Genomic DNA, 22,849 nt, shown 5'->3' on the forward strand with positions numbered 1-22,849 from the left:
GGACGACCACCGTAAACCTTTGTAAGCAAGTATCCCATTGGGTCATTTCAAGGCCTGAGCTTCTTGTTAACCAACTTCCAGGGACGTGAATCCGGGGTAAACCAGCGTGGCCTAGATTGACCTCTGGGCCACAATCACGGGGTGGGAATTCCCGCCTGCCCGTTCTCCTCAGTAACTTTGCCAGGACCAGCTCGATTTAAATATTCTGGGCAGGTTCCTGGCAGTATTCCCATCTGTGCCTAAGAGCTCTCCACTAGCGAACGATGGGAATTGGCTACGACTAAAGATTTCCAATGCCTGCAGATGTTTAATAGGCGTAGACGGCAGGCCGTGTGTTCAGGCAGTGAATTCCAAATCATAACTGAAAAAACATTTCTCGTCTCCCCTCTGGTTGTTTTGCCAATTACCTTAAATCGGAGTGCTTGTTATGTTTCAGCTATATACACTGACCTACAGAAAGAAAACGGTAACCACAAAAAAATGCATTAATGATCCAAGCGGATTTAATAGTTCCACTTAGTGTTTTTCCCAGCACCACATTGCAGGAGTAATTTGATTGGATGGTTGTGTGGAACCTGTTCATTACTGTTTGGAAGCTTTCCTATCTGTTTAATGAAGAGAATTGTTTTTTGATTGCCTGGTATTTAGACATTGCCCCAGTTAGCTTGGCTAATTTCTTGAACCAATCATGCTTTTTACCTATGGACACAATGTTTTAACTATATGGATATAAAGAGAATAATTTTAAAGCTGTTTTTGATCAGTTTTTAAATCTCAAAGTATACCAAACCAATAATATCACCATCATCATAGGAGGTCCCTCGAACGATGATGACTTGCTTCCACGCCAAAAAAAGGTAAGTTCACAGGTGATCCAATGAAGAACCTAAAATTCCAGGTCCTGATCTACATCCTGAAGGGTGGAAGATGCCGGTGCGTGGATTTTTTAACATGAGGTGACCGTTGCACACCAGCCACCACACAGGCTTGACAGAGCTCGGTCTTGGTCCTGTGGCAAGGGTTAACCAGGACTGGAGACCAGCTCTGCTGCATAGACCTAGTGCTCACACATATCGCAGTGTGGGCTGGCCCGTGCTGCCCCTGGGCCCCAATCACAGGCGGTGTGTATACAACAGTACAACTCTGGCTTGTCCAAACCCCTGTCATGCTGACTTACCTTAACCTAAAGACACCCTCCCATGAACTAAGTCTAGATAGGGTGTGAATGGCAGAATCATCATTTAAGGCTGCATATAGTGACCCCACTATTCTCGGCCAGCACGGAGGTGATTAGGTAATTTCCCCGTCAATCACACCTGGGATCGATTTTACACATAATTTGTATTAGGTAACTATCCTTTGTTGACTATAATTAGGTAACTATAATTTGTTGAAAAAAATCACCCTGCTTTTATCAGGAAACGTTGCTGTAGTTTCATTCGTGAGTTTGATTTGCTGTGGGTCGTAGAGACTCGTTTTAAATAGACTCTGTGTTTGCTCAGTAAATAAACTGTTGTTTGACCTCATCGACCTGAAACATTACCTCTGTTTCTCACTTGCCACAGTGCTGCCTGACCTGCTAAGTCCCAGCAGTTTCTGGGTTTATTTCAGATTTATAGCATCCAGGTATCTTCTGTTCGTTGTTTGCTCAGTAAATAGACTTTGAGATTTAAAGTCCCGTCCTGCCTCCAGCTCACTGGCTGCCAGTACTTACTTTGCTCATTTAATTCCTCATGCTGTTCAGTACAGTAGCTGTTCCTTTTAAAAAAAACGAAATAAACCCGAGATTAAAGGGTCTGTTACAATCAGTTTCACCAAAACTATGTAACTCAGTTTCTTGCACTTTATTTCATACACTAAAATAGTACATCGAAAACCTATTTACCATCACGACGTTTAACATTCCTGTGATTGATCACTGCACATGTCACAAGTAGGGGGAGCAGACCGATTCTGAAAGTTAAATTCAAAGGTTGTTGGTTTGTTAGTCAAACCACTGCCACCGGCAATAAAATAAGAACGCTTGGAAACAAACAGTTCCTTCTGCTTTAATACAGTCATGATAAATTTCTTCACTGCATAGAAGGGGTCATACTTGGCCACGAAGGCTGCTAGTTTTGTTGAGGCTAGTCCACATTGTTACACATGAATAAAATTCTCACCACAGCCAACACTTGCTGCATTGTGGTGCTGGGATTCAAAGCTTGCTTCCATAAAGATTTCATCGATAGTTTTATTGCAATAAAACATTTGAATTCTGTTAAGTTTCCAAAACAAAAGATCACAAGCGGTTGGAGAAGATAAAATGGTCACCAATGCAGCTCTATAAAAATCAGGCATTCTTACATTGCTTTCACAAACATGGATTAGTTTTTACATCGATTCCTGTTGAATTCTGTCAGTGGCAGTGGTAGGACTGTGGCCAGCTACCTGTTACCCAGATTGTGTATTTGTAAGCTGAGTGTTGTGAAGCTGGAAAGCAGATCTGCAACTTCATCGACCTGCGAGGGGAACAGGGGGAGCAGTCAGACATTAGCAAATTACAAAGCAAGTCATTCAGACATAAAACCACAAAATTCTGCAAATACACAGCGTGTGAAGGAGAAAGAGAAGTTCACTGTTTTGGGGAGAAGCCATCATTTAGAACTACCTGAAACTTTTACATCAATAGTTTCAGCAGTGGCTCAGTGGGTAACCCCTTGTCTCTGGATCAGAAGGTTGTGGGTTCAAGTCCCACTCCAGGCCTCGAACACAAAAGTCTAGGCCAACACTCCCAGTGCAGTACTGAGGGAGTGCTGCACTGCCAGAGGTACCATATTTTGAATGAGACCCCATCTGCTCTCTCAGTTGGACGTAAAAGATCCAATGACACTATTTTGAAGGAGTAGGAGAGTTATTTCCGGTGTCCTGGCCAATATTTATCCCTCAACCAACATCACTAAAACAGATTATCTGGTTATTATCACACATTGCTGTTTGTGGGAGCTTGCTGTGCACAGATTTGCAGCCGCGTTTCCTACAGTACAACAGTGACCATACTTCAAAAGTACTTCACTGGCTATAAAGCACTTTGGAAAGTCCTGAGGTCGTGAAAGGCGCTATATAAATGCAAGTCTTTTAACAGCAAAGCACTGCAGAGTGCTGAAAATTTAAACAAAATCAGAAAGATTCTGGTAACAAACAGCAAGTCAGTCAGCATCTGTGGAGGAACCAGGCAAGTTTACGTGTTGGGCGCAGACCCTTACTTCAGAACACTATTCTTGCAAGCTGAAACAAATCGGGTCTACCAAGATGGTTCTATTTGGGGAAGGAAGAGGGGTTAGAAACTCCTGGGTTAGGGAACTGTGAAGTTGGAGGCAGTCAGCTGGGAATATCTCCAAAAGAGATGAGATCAGTCACAGTTTGGGAAATAATGGCTTGCTGTTTGGTAATGGTCCAGAGTTAGAAGTCATTGTCAGCGAGCTGGGGGTATAAACTGCCCCCTGCTCAACACGCTCCCGCCCCGTTTCGATGTTTTCTTACCGCAGCTGCGCTTCAGCTTGTCTCTTTTCACAAAATTGCGCTTTGGGTTTTTTTTTTGTTTTAATCTGGAAGTCGGTCACCCAAGAGGGGGTGCCAGGCTGCCAGCCGAACTCGAGGGCATATTTGTTGGGCCGACCTAAAAATAAACATGGCGGGAGTGGCAGTAGGCTCTCCCCTTTAAGGGGAGCCGCAGCGCTGCTGTAGAAGGCCACAGCCTCACTGGATCGCCGGGCGGGCCGAAGATTTTCGGAGGGGAATGTCGCTGTCGGGGGCGTTAGATCCAAGGTGCGCACGGTGATGACGCGCATACTTCGGATCGGCAGCGGTGGGGGGGGGGGGGGGGGTTGGGCGACGGAGATCGGGGCACCACCGGGAAAACTCAGGAGGGCAATTGGGCTATCAGCGGCCATTCCACTCCGCAGCCATGGCTGCCGATTTGCAGTGGTAACAGGCCTTAAGAAAAGGTGCAATTTAGGCCCCCTGGTGTTCAAAACCTTAACCTGCGGACCAATGTTCCTTCTAAGCTTCCTGCGTGCGGGGCCGTGGAATAATCTGCAAGGTAACGCACAGGCCGCTCCAACTGGATGGCGGCGATTTTAACCCTACTCGCTCAGTAGAAACTCGGCGGATGGGCAGTTAAAATCGCCCTGTCTCTTACCTGTCCAAAAGCTGCCATGATTGCAACATCTGCAATTTTAACCTGCTCTCCTGAGCAGGCAGCAAGGACAAGCGCCCGGAGCCAACAGGGTCCTTCTTTACATAGGAATGTTGCGGCCCGGTGACATCATTGAGACCCGACTGTAATTCTAACTCAGGCCTGAGCGGGGAATCCATCTGGCCAACATGACCTCAAAAGGCTAGAGGTGGCCACTCAACAAAATACTACCTCACCCCTCCTCCTTAGCCATCCTACACACGCTTCCCCTTACATCCGCATGTATTGAAATCAGTGCTATGGGAACTGGCCTGACACCTAGTCTTCTCAATAAGAACTAAAATCCATCTGTTTTCAGTCAGACTGTCCTTACTAATCGTTGCCTGCCTTTCAGAAAAATAATTTCGGGCCCTACCTGTTCTTTCGTGCTAGTCATCTGAAGTTTTGTACAAAGATCATCCAACTGCTCAGTTTCTTGATGGTTACCCAGTCTTTCTAAGTACTCACGCAGCATCTGAATGATCTGAAGAAAAGTAAAAGTAATATTTTAACACATTTAGACTCCCAATACTGAAAATGTAGCACTTGAGTGACTGTGGCCCACAGCAGGATGCAGCATTAAAGCAGCGAACATCCAGTTATTGTTGAAACACTCCCATCTGACACAAGGCACAAGATGGGTATGATTTTTTTGACTCGTTAATTACTGTACATACAGAACTCGGAACCCCCTACACACAGCTTAGTTGGTAAATGTGCCAGGCAGTATGGGAAATGAAAATAAGAAATTCCCAGGTAAAATTAGCTAGAATCCTGTTCTTCATTTCTATCCTGTGTATGTGATTAGGGTTAGAAACATAGAAAATAGGTGTCGGAGTAGGCCATTCAGCCCTTCGAGCCTGCACCACCATTCAATATAATCATGGCTGATCATGCATATCAGTACCCCATTCCTGCTTTCTCTCTGGGCTCAGTTATGGTGCTATCTCAAACAGAGTGACTGTATTGCATAGGGTTAATCACATAGGGTTAATTATGATATTTAGTCACTCGCAGTATGTCTCTGCTCCATGCTTTGTGGATTGTTGTTGCTATATAGAGAGAAAAAGTGACCTTGGGACGCACACCAGCTTGTTATGAGATGGTCCGCGGCTCGAGATCTCATGCTTTGTGGACAAGCACCTGGGGCCTTACAGATTAGGAGTTGGCCATAAGCCACATGCACCCATGTTTAGTTCAATAGTATGTTTATTTGGTAGTATAAAGGTACAGCACTGTCCCCTAGCTTTGAACTTCACCTTGGACCGTGATTCGCGAGCGGTGCCGGGACCCCCAATGCTCCAGACCAGCCGTCGCTGCGGAGTTCCCGACGGGCGGAAGGCCGTGAGCGTTGTTGCATCTTATCATACATTTTACGAAGAAAAGAGAAGTATTATTAATGTTTATTTTCTCTCAGTAAACGGTATCTTATACTTTACTTCATTTGTCTTGTCTCTTATTTAACATTCATCCAGATCCCGAACTCGTTTCTATTATTATTGATCCAAAACATTTTGGCGTCACGAACAGGATCTGGTAAAATGTTTAAGAGAAAAGACAAGAAGCAGTCTCCTCCTGCGGGAGAGAAGTATAGAATACCAGGGTGAGGCACAAGGGATGAGGGTTTTGGCTCTCTTGCCAAGGTGCTCGCCCGATTTGGACCCCCGCAACATTACGCCGTTATTGGACAGTACCCCACGCGGTACTGTCTCTCCTGGAGGAAGCAGGCTTCCTACAGGAGAAAAATAGTCTCCCACAAATGGGATGGATTTTGGAATTTTGGAAGGTTTTGGAAAGTCAAAACTCGACCCTGATTGAAGCGGTCCGCAGTGCACAAGAGCGGGTGGACAAGGTCAATGAACAATCAGAAACTTTAATATGCCGTCTGGCGACAGTACAAAATAAAAAAGCCAGACCATGAAAATTACAGATGGATTTGAAATATATCATTTGTACTGCACTGATTTGCTGCTTCATGTGGTTTGGACTTGCTCAATCAGACCCCAGTGGGTGTTTAAAAGCCAATGCAAAATCATGTGGGGAATGTATACAAGCTGGAAAAAAATGGAGGGGGGGGGGGGGGGGGGAAATGGGAGGAAATTAAAGGCCCTCCCCCATACAATCCGAGCACAGAAGCTAGACCCCTTATGACAAATAAGACGAAACAGCAAGATGGGGAACAGCCGGTAACCACTAGAGGGGTGCGTGACTTCACCACTAGTGAGTTACAAGAAGTAGGGTCCCGATTTCGTCAAAAACCCGGGGAATCATTGTCAGAATGGCTAACCCGGATTTGGGACCAGGGAGCATCAGGTGTAATACTTAACTCCGAAGAGTTATCAAAAATGGGGACTATGATTACAGACCACCATATCACAGCAGTGCTACGGAAAGTCCAGGGTACAAGTTCACTATGGGACATGGTTACTATAGGGGTCCGGCAAAAATATCCCTCTGCCGTTGATTGGGAAGGGGAGGTAAAATCTTGAAATACTATGGCGGAGGGTGCGATACAGTTGCGCAACATGGCAACACAGGGAGGAATATATCACCAACAATATGGGGGGCCAGATCAGGAGCTCTTTACGGCAGGAATGCGGAGCAGGCTGATGAAGAGTGGCCCTCCTATGATGAGGGGTGCGCTACTCGCATTATTGGAACCAGCCCAAGGGCAGCGGGTGGGGCACGCCTGCCTATTGTTAGGACAGTTAGAGGATGTAGAAGATCCCCTCAACTAGAGGTGTGGCCGGGATCCGGGAGCACTCCCTGTTAGAACCACATCAACCCAAGCTCCCGAGGATCGGAGGCCACACATTTCGATTACTTACCTGGCAGGGGAGTAACCATAATAAGCTTTGTTGAATGAAGAAAGACTTTGTGAATGTCTGTGAATGAAAGTACTTGTGTGATTTTTTGACTGCGGAATGAATTTTACATGTGTCTGAAAGCCTGTTTGGAAAGGTGGTGGAGCTGCCCGTTTGTTTTAGCTGCACCCAAGTTTTCAAACAGAGTGAAGGTTTTTTTAATCCTTTGTAGTGTTGTCCTGTATATGGGAAGTCTTCAGAAAGTGTGAACCTTACAGGGGAAACCATACAAGGGCTCTTGGGGCGGGTATCATTAGACATGCGGTGTCCCCCTACAATAGCCCTGTTTGGCCTGTGCAGAAACCCGACGAAAGTTGGAGGATGACTGGACTACTGACAACTGAACAAATTTGCCCCTCCCCAGGCAACCACAGTCCCAGATGTAGTACCTATAACAGAGTGGCTGTCTGAAGAAGGTGCAGAGTGGTATGCAGTAATCGACCTGGCCAATGAGACACACAAGGTCGGGCGAGCGCAGCAAAGCTCCATAGTGCGCTGGAAATGGTATATCACAGACAGAGCAAGTAAAGGAAAAGAAGGAATCACCCGATTACAAGAGCATGTGGCTGAATACCCACAAACAGCTGAGAGTGAACTTACGCAGTCGTCTGTCAGTTTAAACAAAGAGTCACCGATCTCCTGGGGCGTGTCTTTTGAACAGTTAACACCTGAAGAACGTAGCCATGCCTGGTTCATAGATGGCTCAGCGGTCTGGCGAAACGGCCTTCGGTGATGGCGAGCCGCTGCCTTCAATCCAAAAACCCAGACAATTGTGCATGATGAGGGTGTGGGAGGCTCCAGCCAGCTAGCAGAACTAACAGCTGTAGTCCTTGCGTTAGAAGAGGAACAGCAACAAGTACTGACTCATGGGCGGTAGCCAATGGCATGGCGAGCTGGATGCGAAACTGGCATGAAAATAACTGGCAAATACTTGGGAGTGGGAGAGGAGAGAGGGGGAGGAGAGGAGAGGGAGGGAGTGGGGGGAGAGGAGAGGGGAGGGAGGGGAGGGGGAGGGAGAGGAGAGGGGGGCAGAGGAGAGGGAGGGACGGGGGGGGGGGAAAAGAGAGGAGAGGGAGGGAAGAGAGGGGGGGGGGTGAAAGAGTGAGAGTGGGGAGAGGAAGGGAAAAGGTGTAGCATTTTCCCCTACAACGACAACCCAGTGCCCATATTAAGAGAGGGACTCAACCAGCACAAATATAGCAAGTTGATTATGTAGGACCTTTACCATTGCAACAACGGTTCCAATATTTGCTCACTGCTGTTGGTACCTATTCTGGACTTTTGATAGCTTATCCAGTGACTAAAGCGAATCAACAAAGTACGATTAAAAGGACTGGAGAATTTAATCACATACTAAGGTGAGCCAACAGAAGTACAGTCCGATAATGGGTCGCACTTCACACATCAAACAGTGCAACAGTGGGCGGTAGACAACGGGATCTATTGGATGTTTCACACACCTTACTATCCACAAGCTGCAGGATTAATAGAACGCATGAATGGACTACTTAAGCAACAGATTAAAATATTAACTCCCACTAACACATTGCAAGGGTGGTTAAAGGTCTTACCATAAGCAGTGCGCAATCTGAATCACCGACCATTACGGGGGGGGGGGGAACTCCCATAAGCCACATGTTAGGCAAAGTTAGTGTCCCTACTATTGAAAAAGAAAATCAGACTCGGGACACAGTTTGTGAAGGAGGAAAAGTGTGGGTGCAGTACCCCCAGAAACCCTTACAAGCAGCGGAAATCTTAGCGAAAGGAGAAGGAAATACTTATTGGGTGCTCCTGACTAGTCAAGATATTCCTTTCTGTGTTGACAAGGGTAAATTGACTAAACGGGGCTGAATTAACATACCTATGCTTCCTCTACAGGAATTCTGCCCAAAATGGCGACTTACCAACTCGTGCTGGCCAGTCTGTGTCTCGTTATCTGTGACTGTGCTACTTCCATCCTCAAACACAGCATGGGATGGCCAAATATGGTTGCGGTTAGCTAACACTGATCGGAAGCAAGACAATTACTAACCTTCCTGCCACTGCAGACCTAACTCGTTTAGCTCAATTTCTAAAAGCTAACACTGATCGTTGTTTTACTCGTCGCGTTATTACTCCTTGTGTGTATTCTTAGGTGTAGATTGCGGGCGTTGCTTGATGCATGTAATTGATGCATTACGCCTTCAACTTGATTATATTACTTAGAATGTCTAAATATCAAGGGTGGATTGTATTGTATAGGGTTAATCACATAGGGTTAATTATGATATTTAGTCACTTGCAGTGTGTCTCTGCTCCATGCTTCGTGGATTGTTGTTGCTATATAGAGAGAGAAAAAGCGACCTTGGGACGCACACCAGCTTGTTATGAGATGGTCCGCAGCTCGAGATCTCATGCTTTGTGGACAAGCACCTGGGGGCTTACAGATTAGGAGTTGGCCATAAGCCACATGCACCCATGTTTTGTTCAATAGTATGTTTATTTGATAGTATAAAGGTACAGCACTGTCCCGTAGCTCTTTGAACTTCACCTTGGACCGTGATTCGCAAGCGGTGCCGGGACCCCCAATGCTCCAGACCAGCCGTCGCTGTGGAGTTCCCGACGGGCTGAAGGCCGTTAGCGTTGTTGCATCTTATCATACTTCTCTTTTCTTCGTAAACTGTATTATTAATGTTTATTTTCTCTCAGTAAACGGTATCTTATACTTTACTTAATTTGTCTTGTCTCTTATTTAACATTTATCCAGATCCCGAACCTGGATCTATTATTATCGATCCAAAACAGTGACCTAGATGGGTGGGAAATGAGAGTGAGAAAGAAAGAAAAGGAGAGAGAGAGTGAGAAAGAGGGAGACTGACATGGGGGGCGGGGGTTGATGGAGAATCAAAGCATGAGCACGAGATGGGGGATAGAGAGACAATTTGAGAAAATGAAAGAGTCGCACACACGGAGGTTGGTAGAGAAACAGAGACAACAGAGGTTTGGCAAAGAGAGGGGAGGGAAAGCGAGAGAGAGACACACACACACACACACACACATACACACAAAAAGAGATGGAAGAGTGAGAGAAAGAGATGGTAGTTTGGGAAGAGGGGAAAGAGAGAGAACTTGGAGCGAGATTAGAGATACACGGGGAGGGAGAGGTGTTTACAGTGAGAGGATTATGGAACGTCCTCCTCTGTTTCGGTTGCTCCCAAAAGTTTGTCACCATCCTCCGCCTGCATGCCGTGACATGCAAGCCGTGATCCTGACCAATGGATCCACCACAAACTGGGGTCAAGCAAGGCTGCGTCATCGCACCAATGCTCTCTTCGATCTTCTTTGCTGCAATGCTACATCTCACCCTTAGCAAGCTCCCCACTGGAGTGGAGATAAATTATGGAACAGATGGGTATCTGTTCAACTTCCGCCACCTCCAGGCTAGATCCAAGGTCGTCCCATCCTCCGTCATTGAACTACAGTGTGCAGATGATGCTTGCGTCTGCGTACACTCGGAGGCCAAACTCCAAGCTATCGTCAACACCTTCACCGAGAGCATGGACCTTATGCTAAACGTCCATTAGACAAAGATTCTCTACCAACCTGATCCCATCACACAGCACTGCCCCCCCGATTATCAAAATTCACGACGAGGCCTTGGACAACGTGGATCACTTTCAGTACCTCGGGAGCCTACCGTCAGCAAGAGCAGACATCGACGACAAGGTCCATGGCCGCCTTCAGTGGCCAGCGCAGCCTTGGGTTGCCTGAGGAAGAGAGTGTTTGAAGACCAGGACCTCAAATCCGGCACCAAGCTCATGGTCTACAGGGCAGTAGTGATACCGCCCTCCTATATGGCTCAGAGACGTGGACCATATATAGGAGACACTTCAAAAAGCCGGAGAAGCGCTGCCTCCGCAAGATTCTGCAAATCCACTGGCTGGAAAGACGCTCCAACGGCAGTGTTCTCGCTCAAGCCAACATCCCCAGCATCGAAGCACTGACCGTGCTCGATCAGCTCCGTTGGGCGGGCCACATTGTCCGCATGCCCAACACGAGTCTCCCAAAGCAAGCGCTCTCCACGGAGCTTCGACACAGCAAGAGGAAATGCTTCATGGACACCCTCAAAGCCTCCTTGAAAAGTGCAACATCCCCACTGACTCCTGGGAATCCCTGGCCCATGGCCACCCAAAGTAGAGGGAGAGCATCCAGGAAGGCGCTGAGCACCTCGAGTCCCATCGTCAAGAACAAGCAGAAACAAAGCATAGACAGCGGAAGGAGCGTGATTCAACCCAGGCTCCCCGACCGCCCTTTCCTTCAACCACTGTCTGCCCCACCTGTGATAGAGTTTTTAGGTCCCTCACTGGACTCCTCAGTCAGAACTCACTCATAAAGTGGAAGTAAGTCATCTTTGACTCCGAGGGACTGCCTATGATGATGATGGAGCTCAGAGAGGGGCCATGAGAGCGCAGCGGAGGAGAAAGATGTGGGAATTGAGAGAATGAAAGAAACAAAGGGGAATTTGGGGTGGAGAAAGAGAGAAAATAAGGCTTGGAATAGGGAGGGGTCGAGACAGAGAGGGATTGAGAAAGAGAGACAGACACGAGACTGAGAAGGATTGAGAGAGACAGAAAGAGACAGAGAATGATTCAGAGACAGACAGAGAGGGATTGAAAAAGAGATACAGAGACAGAGAATGATCGAGAGAGACAGACAGTGACTGAGAGGGATTGGGAAAGAGAGGCAGACAGACAGAGAAGGGGAGATGATGGGTTGAGAGTGATTAGGTGGAGGTTATTTGACAGTGTATATGAGAGAGAGAGAGAGAGAGAGAGAGAGAGAGAGAGAGAGAGATACAGGAGAGAAAAGGGAACAAAGATATTGATAGATGGGAACTAAATTGTGGGGGGCGGGGGGGGTGTTGTATGAGATGAAAAAGGACAGGATATGTTGTGGTATGAACAATACATGATTGAAATACAACAATAGGGACAGAGTTTAAACTTTAGAATGGGGCTGAATTGTGTCTTGTTCAATTTCTCCCAGACTTCCTCTGGTCTGGCCCCTCATGTGCAACACCACGGGAATTAACTAGTTAAAAAAAAAATCAAGAGCATTAAATGATTTGAAAATGGAGTATTTAACCTGGAGCAGGCACCCCTGCTGGCTTTGTGCCTCACCTGCTTCACCTCCGACCGGAGAGCCTCCAGGCTCCGAGAATGTCCATCCTGGAGGATGTTCAGTTTCGATCGGGCAAGGTGCAGCGGAGTCCTTCCTGCTCGGTCAAGGGCATCCACCCTGGCACCTGAGGGGCACAAACAGTAAGATTCTAGTTAGCCTTGTCGCACTACCATTGCCGAGAATTTCTAGCTGGCCTGACACAACCTGTTGCTGTGACATTGTAGGAATCTCCCTGGCGGTTAGGCCATCAGAGGTAAGGATTTGCCTACTGCCCCCAGTCGATGGACTCACAAGTTATCATTTCAAAGAGAATCATTCTCACCACGAAGCAACCTTTGACTTCATTAATCGGAGTATCACAGAGTCAGGGCACAGAAGGAGGCCATTCAGCCCAATGTGCCAGTTAGAGCGGCAGAGGTCTAGGACCGGGAGCGAGTTGCCCGCTTGTCCATTTAGCCAAGGATGGTGTTGTAGTATGGAAAGATAGATTTACAAAATCTTGAAAAGACCCTTCTGAATCAAACCAATTTGTAACCTCCCCACAAACACACACTGTAATAATAAGCTATTAAAATACAGTAGTGAATACTCACCTCCTCTTAAGAGTGTAGTTATCACAGGTACATGATTCGTACAGGCAGCTGTGAATAAGGAACAGAATCAGATGCTTAATAATGTTAACGTTTACAACATAGAGAAGTGAAGGGCCAGGAACACCCTAATCCACACACGCGGAAGTCAATCAAACCACTGCCCAACTAATGATTTAGTCAACTCATCATAGACTAGGGATGGAACCTGTTGACACCATCTTGGTCCATATGGCTCAGAATCAGTACCACATTATTCTGTTTTATTCATTCTTTGGATGTAGGTGTCGCTGTTATCTCGAGTTGCCCAGAGTAGGCGACGATGGGATTCTTCTTGAACTGTTACAGTCCGTGTGGTGAAGGTACTCCCACAGCGCCTTTAGGGAGTTCCAGTATTTTGACCCAGCGACAATGAAGGAATGGCAATATATGTCCAAGTCAGCATCGTGTGTGACTTGGAGGAGAACTTGGAGGTGATGGTGTTCCCATGCATCTGCTGCCCTTGGTGGTCCTTCTAGGTGGTGGAGGGTGCAGCTCTAGGAGACGCTGCCAAAGAAGATTTGCCGATAGTACACACTGCAGTCACAGAACTTGAGTGATGGAGGTGGTGGATGTTTGGCTCGAGGATGAGGTGCTGAATGCTTTATCCGTGATAGTGTCGAGCTTCTTGAGTGTTGTTGCAGCTGCATTCATCCAGGCAAGTGGACAGTATTCCATTACACTCCAGACCCTGTAGACCCCTCATGCTCATGGTCTATAGGCCCTCCTATATGGATCTGAGGCATGGACGATGTATAGGAGGCACCTCAAATCGCTGGAGATATATCACCAAATGATGTCTCCGTAAGATCCTGCAAATCCCCTGAGAGAACAGTCGCACCAACATCAGTGTCCTCGACCAGGCTAACGTCCCCAGTACCGAAGCACTGACCACACTCGATCAGCTTCGCTGGGCAGGCCACATAGTTCGCATGCCAGATACGAGACTCCCTAAGCAAATGCTTTATGCGGAGCTCCTTCATGGTAAACAAGCCAAAGGAGGACAGCGGAAACGTTATAAGGACACCCTCAAAGCCTCCCTGATAAAGTGTGACATCACCACTGACACCTGGAAGACCCCGGCCGAAGATCGCCCGAGGTGGAGAAAGTGCATCCGGGAGGGCGTTGAGCTCTTCCGAGTCTCAACGCAAAGAGCATGAAGAGGCCAAGCGTAGGCACCGACTCCTTCCTGCGACGAATGTCTGTCCCACCTGTAACAGGATCTGTGGCTCTCGTATCGAACTGTTCAGCCATCAAAGAACTCAGTTTGGGAGTGGAAGCAAGTCCTCCTCAATTCCAAGGCATTTCCTCTGATGATGATGATGACACTCCAGACTTGTGCCCTGTCGGTGGTAGAGGGGCTTTGGATAGTCGGGAGGTGAGCCAGTTGCCGCAGAATACCCAATCTTTGAGCTGCTCTAGTAGCCACGGCATTTATGTAACTGGTCCAGTTGAACTTTGGTCAATGGTGACCCCACCCTCCCCAGATGTTAATGGTAAAGGACTCAATAATAGTTATGCCATTGAATGTCAAGGGTTTGGCGATGGTCAATGCCTGGCACTTGTGTGGCACGAATGTTACTTGCCATTTATCAGCCCAAGCCTGGTAGTTGTCCAGATCTTGCTGCAGTTGGTCATGGACTGCTTCATTATCTGGGGAGTTGCGAATGGAACTGAACGCAGTACAATAAACAACAAACAGCTCCACTTCTGACATGATGGAGAGAAGGTCATTAATGAAGCTGCTGAAGATAGTTGGGCTTAGGATGCTGCGCTGGGGCAGGGCTGAGATGATTGGCTTCTAACAACCACAATCATCTTCCATTGTGTGGCAGGCAGGCACTGGAGAGTTTTCTCCTGATTCCCACTGACTGTGGTACCAAGGAGTAGTAGTAAAACTGCATCATCAAATGCTGCCTTGATGTTCAGGGCAGCGACTCTCATCTCACCTCTGGAATTCAGGTCTTGTTTCTTGTTTCCACATTTGAACCAAGGCTGTAATGAGTTCTGGAACCAAGTGGTCCAGGCAGAACCCAAACTGAGCATTTGTGAGCAGGATATTGGTGAGTAACTACCTCTCGATAGCACTGTTGACAACTCCTTTCATCACTTTGCTGATCGTGGAGACCCGGCTTATAGGGCAGTAATTGTCCCGATTGAATTTGTCCTACTTTTTGCGGATAGGACATACCTGGGCAATTTTCCACATTGTCATATAGAGGCCAGTGTTGTTAATGTACTGGATTTGTCCAACTTTTTGTGGATAGGATTGTCATGTAGATGCCAGTGTTGTATATGTACTGGAACAACTTGGGCAGGGGTGCAACTAGTTCTGGAGCACAGGTCTTCAGCAATAAAGCCAGGATATTGTCTTTGCTGTGTCCAGTGCACTCAGCCATTTCCTAATGTCACAAGGAGTGAACTGAATTGACTGAAGACTGGCATCTGTGAAGGTGAGGACCTCAGAAGGAGGGCGAAAATGACCAACCACTCGGGGACTTCTAGTTGAAGGCGGTTGCAAATGCTTCAGCCTTGTCTTTTGCATTCAGGTGCTGTGCTCCGCTATCATGGAGAATGGGGATGTTTCGGGAGGCACCAATGGGTGTACATTGGTCATGTCCTGATTCGATGCCTAGGTCACAGCCGAGTGGTACATCCAGTTTTATTTTGTTGCTCTTTGTAGTGGTTTTTGATACAACTGAGTGGCTTGCTGGGCAACTTCAGAGAGCAGTCCAGAGTCAACTACATTATGTGATTCCAGTTCTAACACCATAGACTAGACTGGGTAAGGACTGTGGTTTCCTCCCCCAAAGGACCTAAAGTAGGGTACGGCAGTACAGTGGTCAAGTGTCTGGACTAGTAATCCAGTTGGGTTTTTAATGACAATACCATTTTTTTTTTTAATTTCCAGATAATTTACAAACTGAATTCATATTCTCAAACTGCGGTGGAGTGATGTGAACTCGAGTTCTCTGGATTACTAGTCCACTCACATGACCACTACATGCCGTACCTCTACATGACACATTTAGGCACCAATCAAATTGCGAAGTGGGAATAATATTTAAGTGCTAGTAACTGGCAGTCAGGCTGAAAGATGCACTGTTGAACATCCTGTACAGTAACAGTACCCTATTTAAGAGTCCAGCTACTTCCAAGCACATTTAAAATCCGATTTTCAACATAAATCATATAAAAATAGAGGAACATTTTTTTTTAAACCGGAAAATATTCTGAATGTGCAGAAAAAGAAAATGCAGTAGCTGGAGATCCTTAGCAATGCTAGTTAGTATCATTGGCTCCCCAACCACTCACAACACAAGCTCATTACCAGTTTCAGAAATTATCAATCTCCTGATCTCTACCGTACCCAGGTGCAATGCTGTGTTTCCCAGTCCATCCCTCTGGTTAGGGTCTGCTCCGTGATCCAACAACAACTGTACTATAGCGGGAAGAGAAAGCGAGGCCGTTAGGTTTCAGTCAGTTCCAAAAGGCGGCATCTTTAAACTGGAAATGAACAATGACTCCTCATTAGATCAGTTACCTTCTTACCCCCGATTAACTTTAGGCGGCATAGCACATATCAGGCGTTAAAATAACTGATAGAGAATTCAAGCTCTGCAGCCAGGCTGCATTTAGACAGGCTGTGAAAAAACACAGGCCACATTGCATTAAGTCATCAATCAACTTGACATTTTCGGACCTTGGGTAGCAAGCCAATTAAAACGTTAAAAGACTATTAATTGAGCCAATAAGGTCAAAGAAGGCGAGTTCTTTTCTGTAAATTGAACTCGGTATAAATACAGCCATTTTGACCATGTGGTTTCGGTAAGACAAAGGAACTGGCAATCAGCCAGCCGCTTGTTGCTCTCTGCCAAGATTAAAAAGTTAAAACTACCATCAAAGTTCCTATTTCATTGGAAATTAAGAGATCTAACAATTTTGGCGCTGCGAACAGGATCGCTGAGGAAAGAAACTGAATTTTGGACATCGGACCTACATATTGAGGTAAGGACACCTCTTTTTAAAACGTCCTCGGTCAAAAGTCTAAATTCGCCTCTCCTTCTACGCGATTCCGAAAGCCTCCAGTTTGCGAACCCTCCGGTTGGTAGTCGGCTCGAGGTCCCATAAACGTCTAAACTTCGGCGGTGTGTTAGTTAATTAATCACCGACTTATTGATCGGCTGGAAAGCTTACGACTCGAGACCCCAGTAAAGAAATTATGGCAGCAGGAGATAAGAGCAAAGAATTGCCTACAACTGTTAAAGGTGGGCAAGCACCACCTGCAGTTTCGCTAGATTTAATTCTCGAACAGTTGAAAGAATACATAGAGTAACAATTCAACTTATCTAAAACCTGTATTAAGATCGAACAAAAGTACGGAACCTCCAAAGGACAATGGTCCTTGGACGAGATTAAAAGGGTCTGGGGAAAAACGACCCGTATGAAAAATAAAGAGCGAACTAGATGGTCCGTCGCGGTTATGGGCCAGATTCGAAAGCGGAATGAAATTATAATGCGTTCCCAACATGATCGAGAACTGACCAGTATAAAGGATCAATTGCAAGCAGCTGCGACAGAAAAAGCTTGAACTTGAAAAGCTGGAAGCGGAAGTTAAAGATCTTAAAGGTGAAATTAAAGAATGGAAAAAATCATTAGGTCAAGAGACAGTAATAGGAAAAGGAAAATGTATTGATCAATTCCCAGGGTACCCATGTTTGGATAAATTAAAAGCGCAAACCCGAAGACACGACCGAGGAATAGATACGGATTCTGAATCCTCCTACAATACAGTGTCGGAGGATGACGAATTAGGGGTGCGCTTTGCCCCGTTTAAAAAAAGACGAGTTGTAGTCAAATCAGAAGAGACTGCGGATGAGGGCGGAACCAAAAAAACAAAGAGAAGGGTGTATGCAGAATACTTAGTTCATGCTCCGGCAGACCCAGCGAAAATTGATAAATGGTCCAAGGAATTGGCCAATGCAAAGAAAGGGGGAGTAAAAACGTGGGACCAGTTGGACCGCTTAAGAAATATATATCAACTTCATCCCTGGGACGGAGTGCAAATTTTGACCATAATGGTGCCAAAAACACAGGGAAGAAAATTGCACGACAAGGTAGATGAAGCTTTGGGGCAGAATGAGCAAGAATTAGACGCAGGATGGGAGGCGATTAAACACTGGCTGCAAGCCTTCAGTCCAGCTAATACAGACTGGGGAAAAATTGCAGCTTGCCGACAGAAGGAACAGAGGAGGTCCTGGAGTATGACGAGCGGTTTTGATGCACGTGGCTAGAACATTCGGGTATGAATAATACGGATGAGGAAATGGATGAACAAGTGTTTGGACCCCTGAAAGTAGCTTTCGTGGCAGGTCTAAAGCCAGAACTGTCCAAAATGCTTAAGGTAGTGTTACCGGACTGGGAAGGTAGAGGAACTACCTTTGCAGCATTGGTGGATCGATGTAACCAATTAGACCGGGATATGGGAACTAAAGTCCGAGTTGTACAGGCTATGGGATGGAAATCCCAGGATTCCGATAAACAGTTATTAGGAAAATTACCCGGAAAATGTCATTATTGTGGGAAAGAAGGTCACTGGGCCAAGACGTGCAAGGCAAAACAGAAAGGTCGTGGCTGGGGAAGAGGACGTAGCCAGGGATACAATTCAGCCAACAAGCCAGGCTTGTCACAAGATAACGACCTCATAGAAGCATTTAAGCGACTGACAATACAACAACAGAAGGAGTTACTTGGGATAGCAAAAAACGATTAGAGCCCACCCTGGCCCCCCTCCTCGCACTAATACAACAAAGGGGAGATGGGCTATATATAATAACTGTGAGGGTGGGCGATAAGGATGTGGACTGTCTTTTAGACACTGAGTGGAATTAACATGTTTACCCCTACAATATGGAGACTTTTTGCTGTTGGATGGTAGGGCACGTACAGCCTATGGAGTTGGGGGCCATAAAATGGAAATTAAAAGGACAACATCGGTACTTATAGGGCTGGGTCCACATGAATAAACCACACCAGTCTGGATAGGCCCAGCCCCCTTTTGGGAATGGACGTTCTAATCCAAGTAGATTCATCGTTGCATTTCGAGGATGGTCGGGTGACATGGTCAATTAGAACTTTGAAGAAAGAAGAATTGAAGGAACACCTGATATGGGCTAAAGATAAGAACGGCTGTGGCCTACTCCAGATGGAGCCTGCGTCATTTACAGGGACCAAGCCTCCATGTACTAAACAGTATCCCATCAGTCCAACTGCCATCGCGGGAATCTTCCCGGTTATTCAGCAATTGGAGAAATAAGGGGTGCTTATTAAAACGCATAGCTCCTCCAATAGCCCCGTGTGGCCGGTACAGAAATCTAATGAGACTTGGCGTTTGACTGTCGATTATAGGAAAGCTAACCAGTGTATTGATCAAAAAGCTCCTTTGGTCGCAGATCCCTCCACCATTTTTAATGCCCTCAAACCGGAACATAAATATTTCTCGGTTATAGATATGGCCAACGGATTTTGGTCGGTGCCTCTGGCACCGGAGGTTCGACAGTGGTTTGCTTTTACTGTCCAAGGACAACAGTATACTTGGACCCGGTTACCGCAGGGTTTCCACAACAGCCCTACGGTATTCCACATGGCTGTACAAAGCCATTTGCGAGAATTACCTCCCCTGTCATCCACAGTCATCCAATATGTAGACGATATCCTGCTAGCTTCAAACACGGAAGAACAGCATGAACAAGATTTACGAGCTTTGCTGGATCACCTTCGGCTGAAAGGACATAAAGCCAGCATCGACAAAGCACAAATATCCCAAGAAGAGGTTGTATACCTGGGACAAAAGATTTCACAAGGAAAGAGAGAACTTACCCAGGATAGAACTGCAGCCATTCGGGCTGCTAAAAAACCCACCACTATTCAGGAACTAAGGTCTTTTTTGGGGATTGTGTAACTTTAACAGAAATTGGATTGACTCCTTCACACAGCTTGCTCAGCCACTGAATGATATTTTAAAGGGGAAACGTGCCTCTAAAGAAGCCATCGCCCTCACTAAAGAACAGCAAGAGGCCTTCCTGAGTTTGAAAAAGGCTTTGTGTTCGGCACCGACTCTGGGAATCCCCGACAGTGGTAAGTCATTTACCCTGTTTGTCCATGAGAAAGAAGGATATATGACAGCTATACTGACACAAGAACAGGGGGGTCGGCAAAGACCTATTGGCTATTATTCGGCAAAACTGGATGCGGTAGCCTTCAGATGGGGAAGTTGTCTAAGGGCCATGGAAGCTACATGTCGAGCGGTAATGATCACTGCGGGTCTAGTCCTCGACCAAAAGCTGATTGTCAAGTGTCCCCACACCGTACACGCTTTGCTGTCTATGAATAGAATGTCTCAGGTGACGGCAGCAAGATGGACCCGCTGGACAGCAGTTTTGGAAGCTCCTAATCTCTATATCGTCCGGGCCAGCCCGCTTAATCCCGCAACTATGCTCCCGATGTCAGAATCGAGGGAGCAAGAGGGGGGAGAATGTGAAGAGCATGACTGCGTGGAGATTTTAAAAGAAACAGAAGAAGCAGCCTTAGCAGCAGAGGAGCCTCTGCACAACCCAGACCTCATCCTGTTTACAGGTGGTTCCTCCTTTGTTGACAATGGTACCAGAAAAGCAGGATGGGCAGTTGCAACCTTATATGAGGTAGTGGCAAAAGGATACGTCAGAGTTACGGGCCCTGTCAGAAGCATGTCGAATAGCAGAAGGACAGACGGCTAATGTCTACACAGATTCGCGTTATGCTTTTGGAGTCGCTCACGACTTTGGTATGTTATGGCGGAAAAGAGGATTCCTCACTGCTGCTGGTACACCTATCCGAAATGGAAAAGAAGTCCGAGACTTACTGGAGGCCATACAATTATTTCAGGAAGTGTCCATCCTGAAGTGTAAGGCCCATACCAAGGAAAATACCACAGAAGCACAGGGAAATGGCCTAGCCGACCAGGCAGCTAAAGATGCCGCCTCACAGGGCGTTCCTCCAGAAGAACCAACACAGATGTGCAGATTGAAAGCACTCAGGACTCTTGACACGAGACCTTCAAACAATGCAAGGCGAGTGCTCCCGAGAGGAAAAATGGACATGGATTGAGGCAGGAATTAAGCTATGCGAAGATGGTGTCTGGAGACAAAGAGTTGCCGGCAAGCCAGTCGCGCCACAAGCGCTTATGCCTTTTTTAGCCCAACAGATCCACTCGTGGGGATACTTGGCCTCACAACAGATGACGGCACGGTTCCAGAAAAGCTGGTGGGGTCGGGGATTTAAAAAACATGCCCCGCTGGTAACAGACCGCTGTGTGGTCTGCCAGAAAAATAATTCTGGACCCATCACGGTAATGCCCCAACTGAGGCCCACTGCCCCTGTCGGACCATTCCAGCATCTGTAGGTTGATTATATATCGCTTCCTTCATGCCAAGGATACACTAACATTCTTGTCATGGTCGACAGATTCTCTAGATGGGTAGAAGCTGTCCCAACTAAAAGAGCCACAGCTAATCACACTGCAAAGGTCTTGTGTAAGGATTACATTCCCCGATGGGGAGTCCAGAGTAGCATTGACTAAGATCAGTGAACACACTTCACAGGTGCTGTGTGCCAAGAAGTCTGTAGGTTACTGAACATTACGTGGGATTTACACTGTCCTTATCATCCACAATCATCAGGACAAGTAGAACGAATGAATCGAACTCTGAAACAACGGCTTGCCAAATATCACCAAGAAGGAACACCATGGCCCCAGGCACTACCAATAGTGCTATGTAGCATTAGGGCAACCCCGAACAGAACTACAGGTCTAAGCCTATTTGAAATTATAACAGGAAGACCCATGTCGCTGCCAGGAACTATCGATTTACGGAAAGCTGATGTTCACTTAATGAGTGACACTTTGTTATCATACTGTCAGAACTTAACCAATGCTATTAGTTCTGTTTCCCGACAGGTATCAGCAGCTTGGGGTAATCCACCCGAAGGAGGACACGACATCATCCCGGGAGTCTGGGTTTATGTGATAAAGTTGCATAAAGAACCTTTGGGTGCCAAGTGGGAGGGACCTTATCAAGTGTTATTGACCACCCAGGCAGCTGTTAAAGTCCAAGGAAAGAAAGCATGGATCCACGCTTCACACGTTAAACAAGCACCCGTAACTGAAGCTGAAATCTAATAAGGCAATTACTTTTTGTGAAAATGTATAAATTTACTGTATTATTGATTGTAGGTATTCTAGGCATAGGCCTACTTCTTACTAGCCGACCCTCTGCACCAAAAGGAAATAGTAGGGTAGCAAGGGAATTACATGTAAATACCTTTTATTTTTATATTGTTTATTTATGTTGATTAAATGTTGTTGCGACCAGGCGGCTGTAGCTGCTGTCCCGCAGGTGAGACACCTTGCAGGTCCCAGCAGACCGTCTGTACGTGGCACAGGGGTATGTTCTGCTCAAGGAAAGGTTGTTTACTGGTTGAATTAAGATATTGATTTGGATTAAATTGGAATAAGGTTAATTAACCTACTAAAACCAGACTTCCATTGTGGTCACGATGGAACTCGGGTTGGTGTAAATTTGTGTGGAAGCTACTAGTCCGGACATGTGGCGAAACACATCAACAAATTTTAGAAGGAAACTCTATTAACATGTATAAAATTATTTTGTAGAATGTTTAACCAGTGATATCTGAAGTTTTATGATTCAGTTTGTGAAAGAATCAAAGGGGGGATTGATAGAGAATTCAAGCTCTGCAGCCAGGCTGCATTTAGACAGGCTGTGAAAAAACACAGGCCACATTGCATTCAGTCATCAATCAACTTGACATTTTCGGACCTTGGGTAGCGAGCCAATTAAAACGTTAAAAGACTATTAATTGAGCCAATAAGGTCAAAGAAGGCGAGTTCTTTTCTGTAAATTGAACCCGGTATAAATACAGCC

The 22,849-nt window shown here is 46.3% G+C and overlaps 1 protein-coding gene across 2 annotated transcripts in view; it reads right to left on the minus strand.

The window, feature by feature from the left end:
* Window positions 1-1,829: 1,829 nt before the first annotated feature.
* ankrd54 (ankyrin repeat domain 54) overlaps window positions 1,830-22,849 on the minus strand; it is a 28,400-nt gene continuing 7,380 nt past the window's right edge. For both annotated transcript variants that reach the window (XM_070861691.1, XM_070861690.1), the window contains exons 4-8: window positions 16,240-16,311; window positions 12,834-12,881; window positions 12,240-12,364; window positions 4,593-4,700; window positions 1,830-2,501 (exon numbers count right to left, since the gene is read on the minus strand). In XM_070861691.1, the coding sequence (XP_070717792.1) occupies window positions 2,427-2,501; window positions 4,593-4,700; window positions 12,240-12,364; window positions 12,834-12,881; window positions 16,240-16,311 (428 nt within the window). In that variant the 3' untranslated portion in view covers window positions 1,830-2,426. The remainder of the gene's footprint in view (window positions 2,502-4,592; window positions 4,701-12,239; window positions 12,365-12,833; window positions 12,882-16,239; window positions 16,312-22,849) is intronic.

Source organism: Pristiophorus japonicus, chromosome 19 (genome assembly GCF_044704955.1).
Source record: "Pristiophorus japonicus isolate sPriJap1 chromosome 19, sPriJap1.hap1, whole genome shotgun sequence".
NCBI classification, from domain to species: domain Eukaryota; kingdom Metazoa; phylum Chordata; class Chondrichthyes; family Pristiophoridae; genus Pristiophorus; species Pristiophorus japonicus.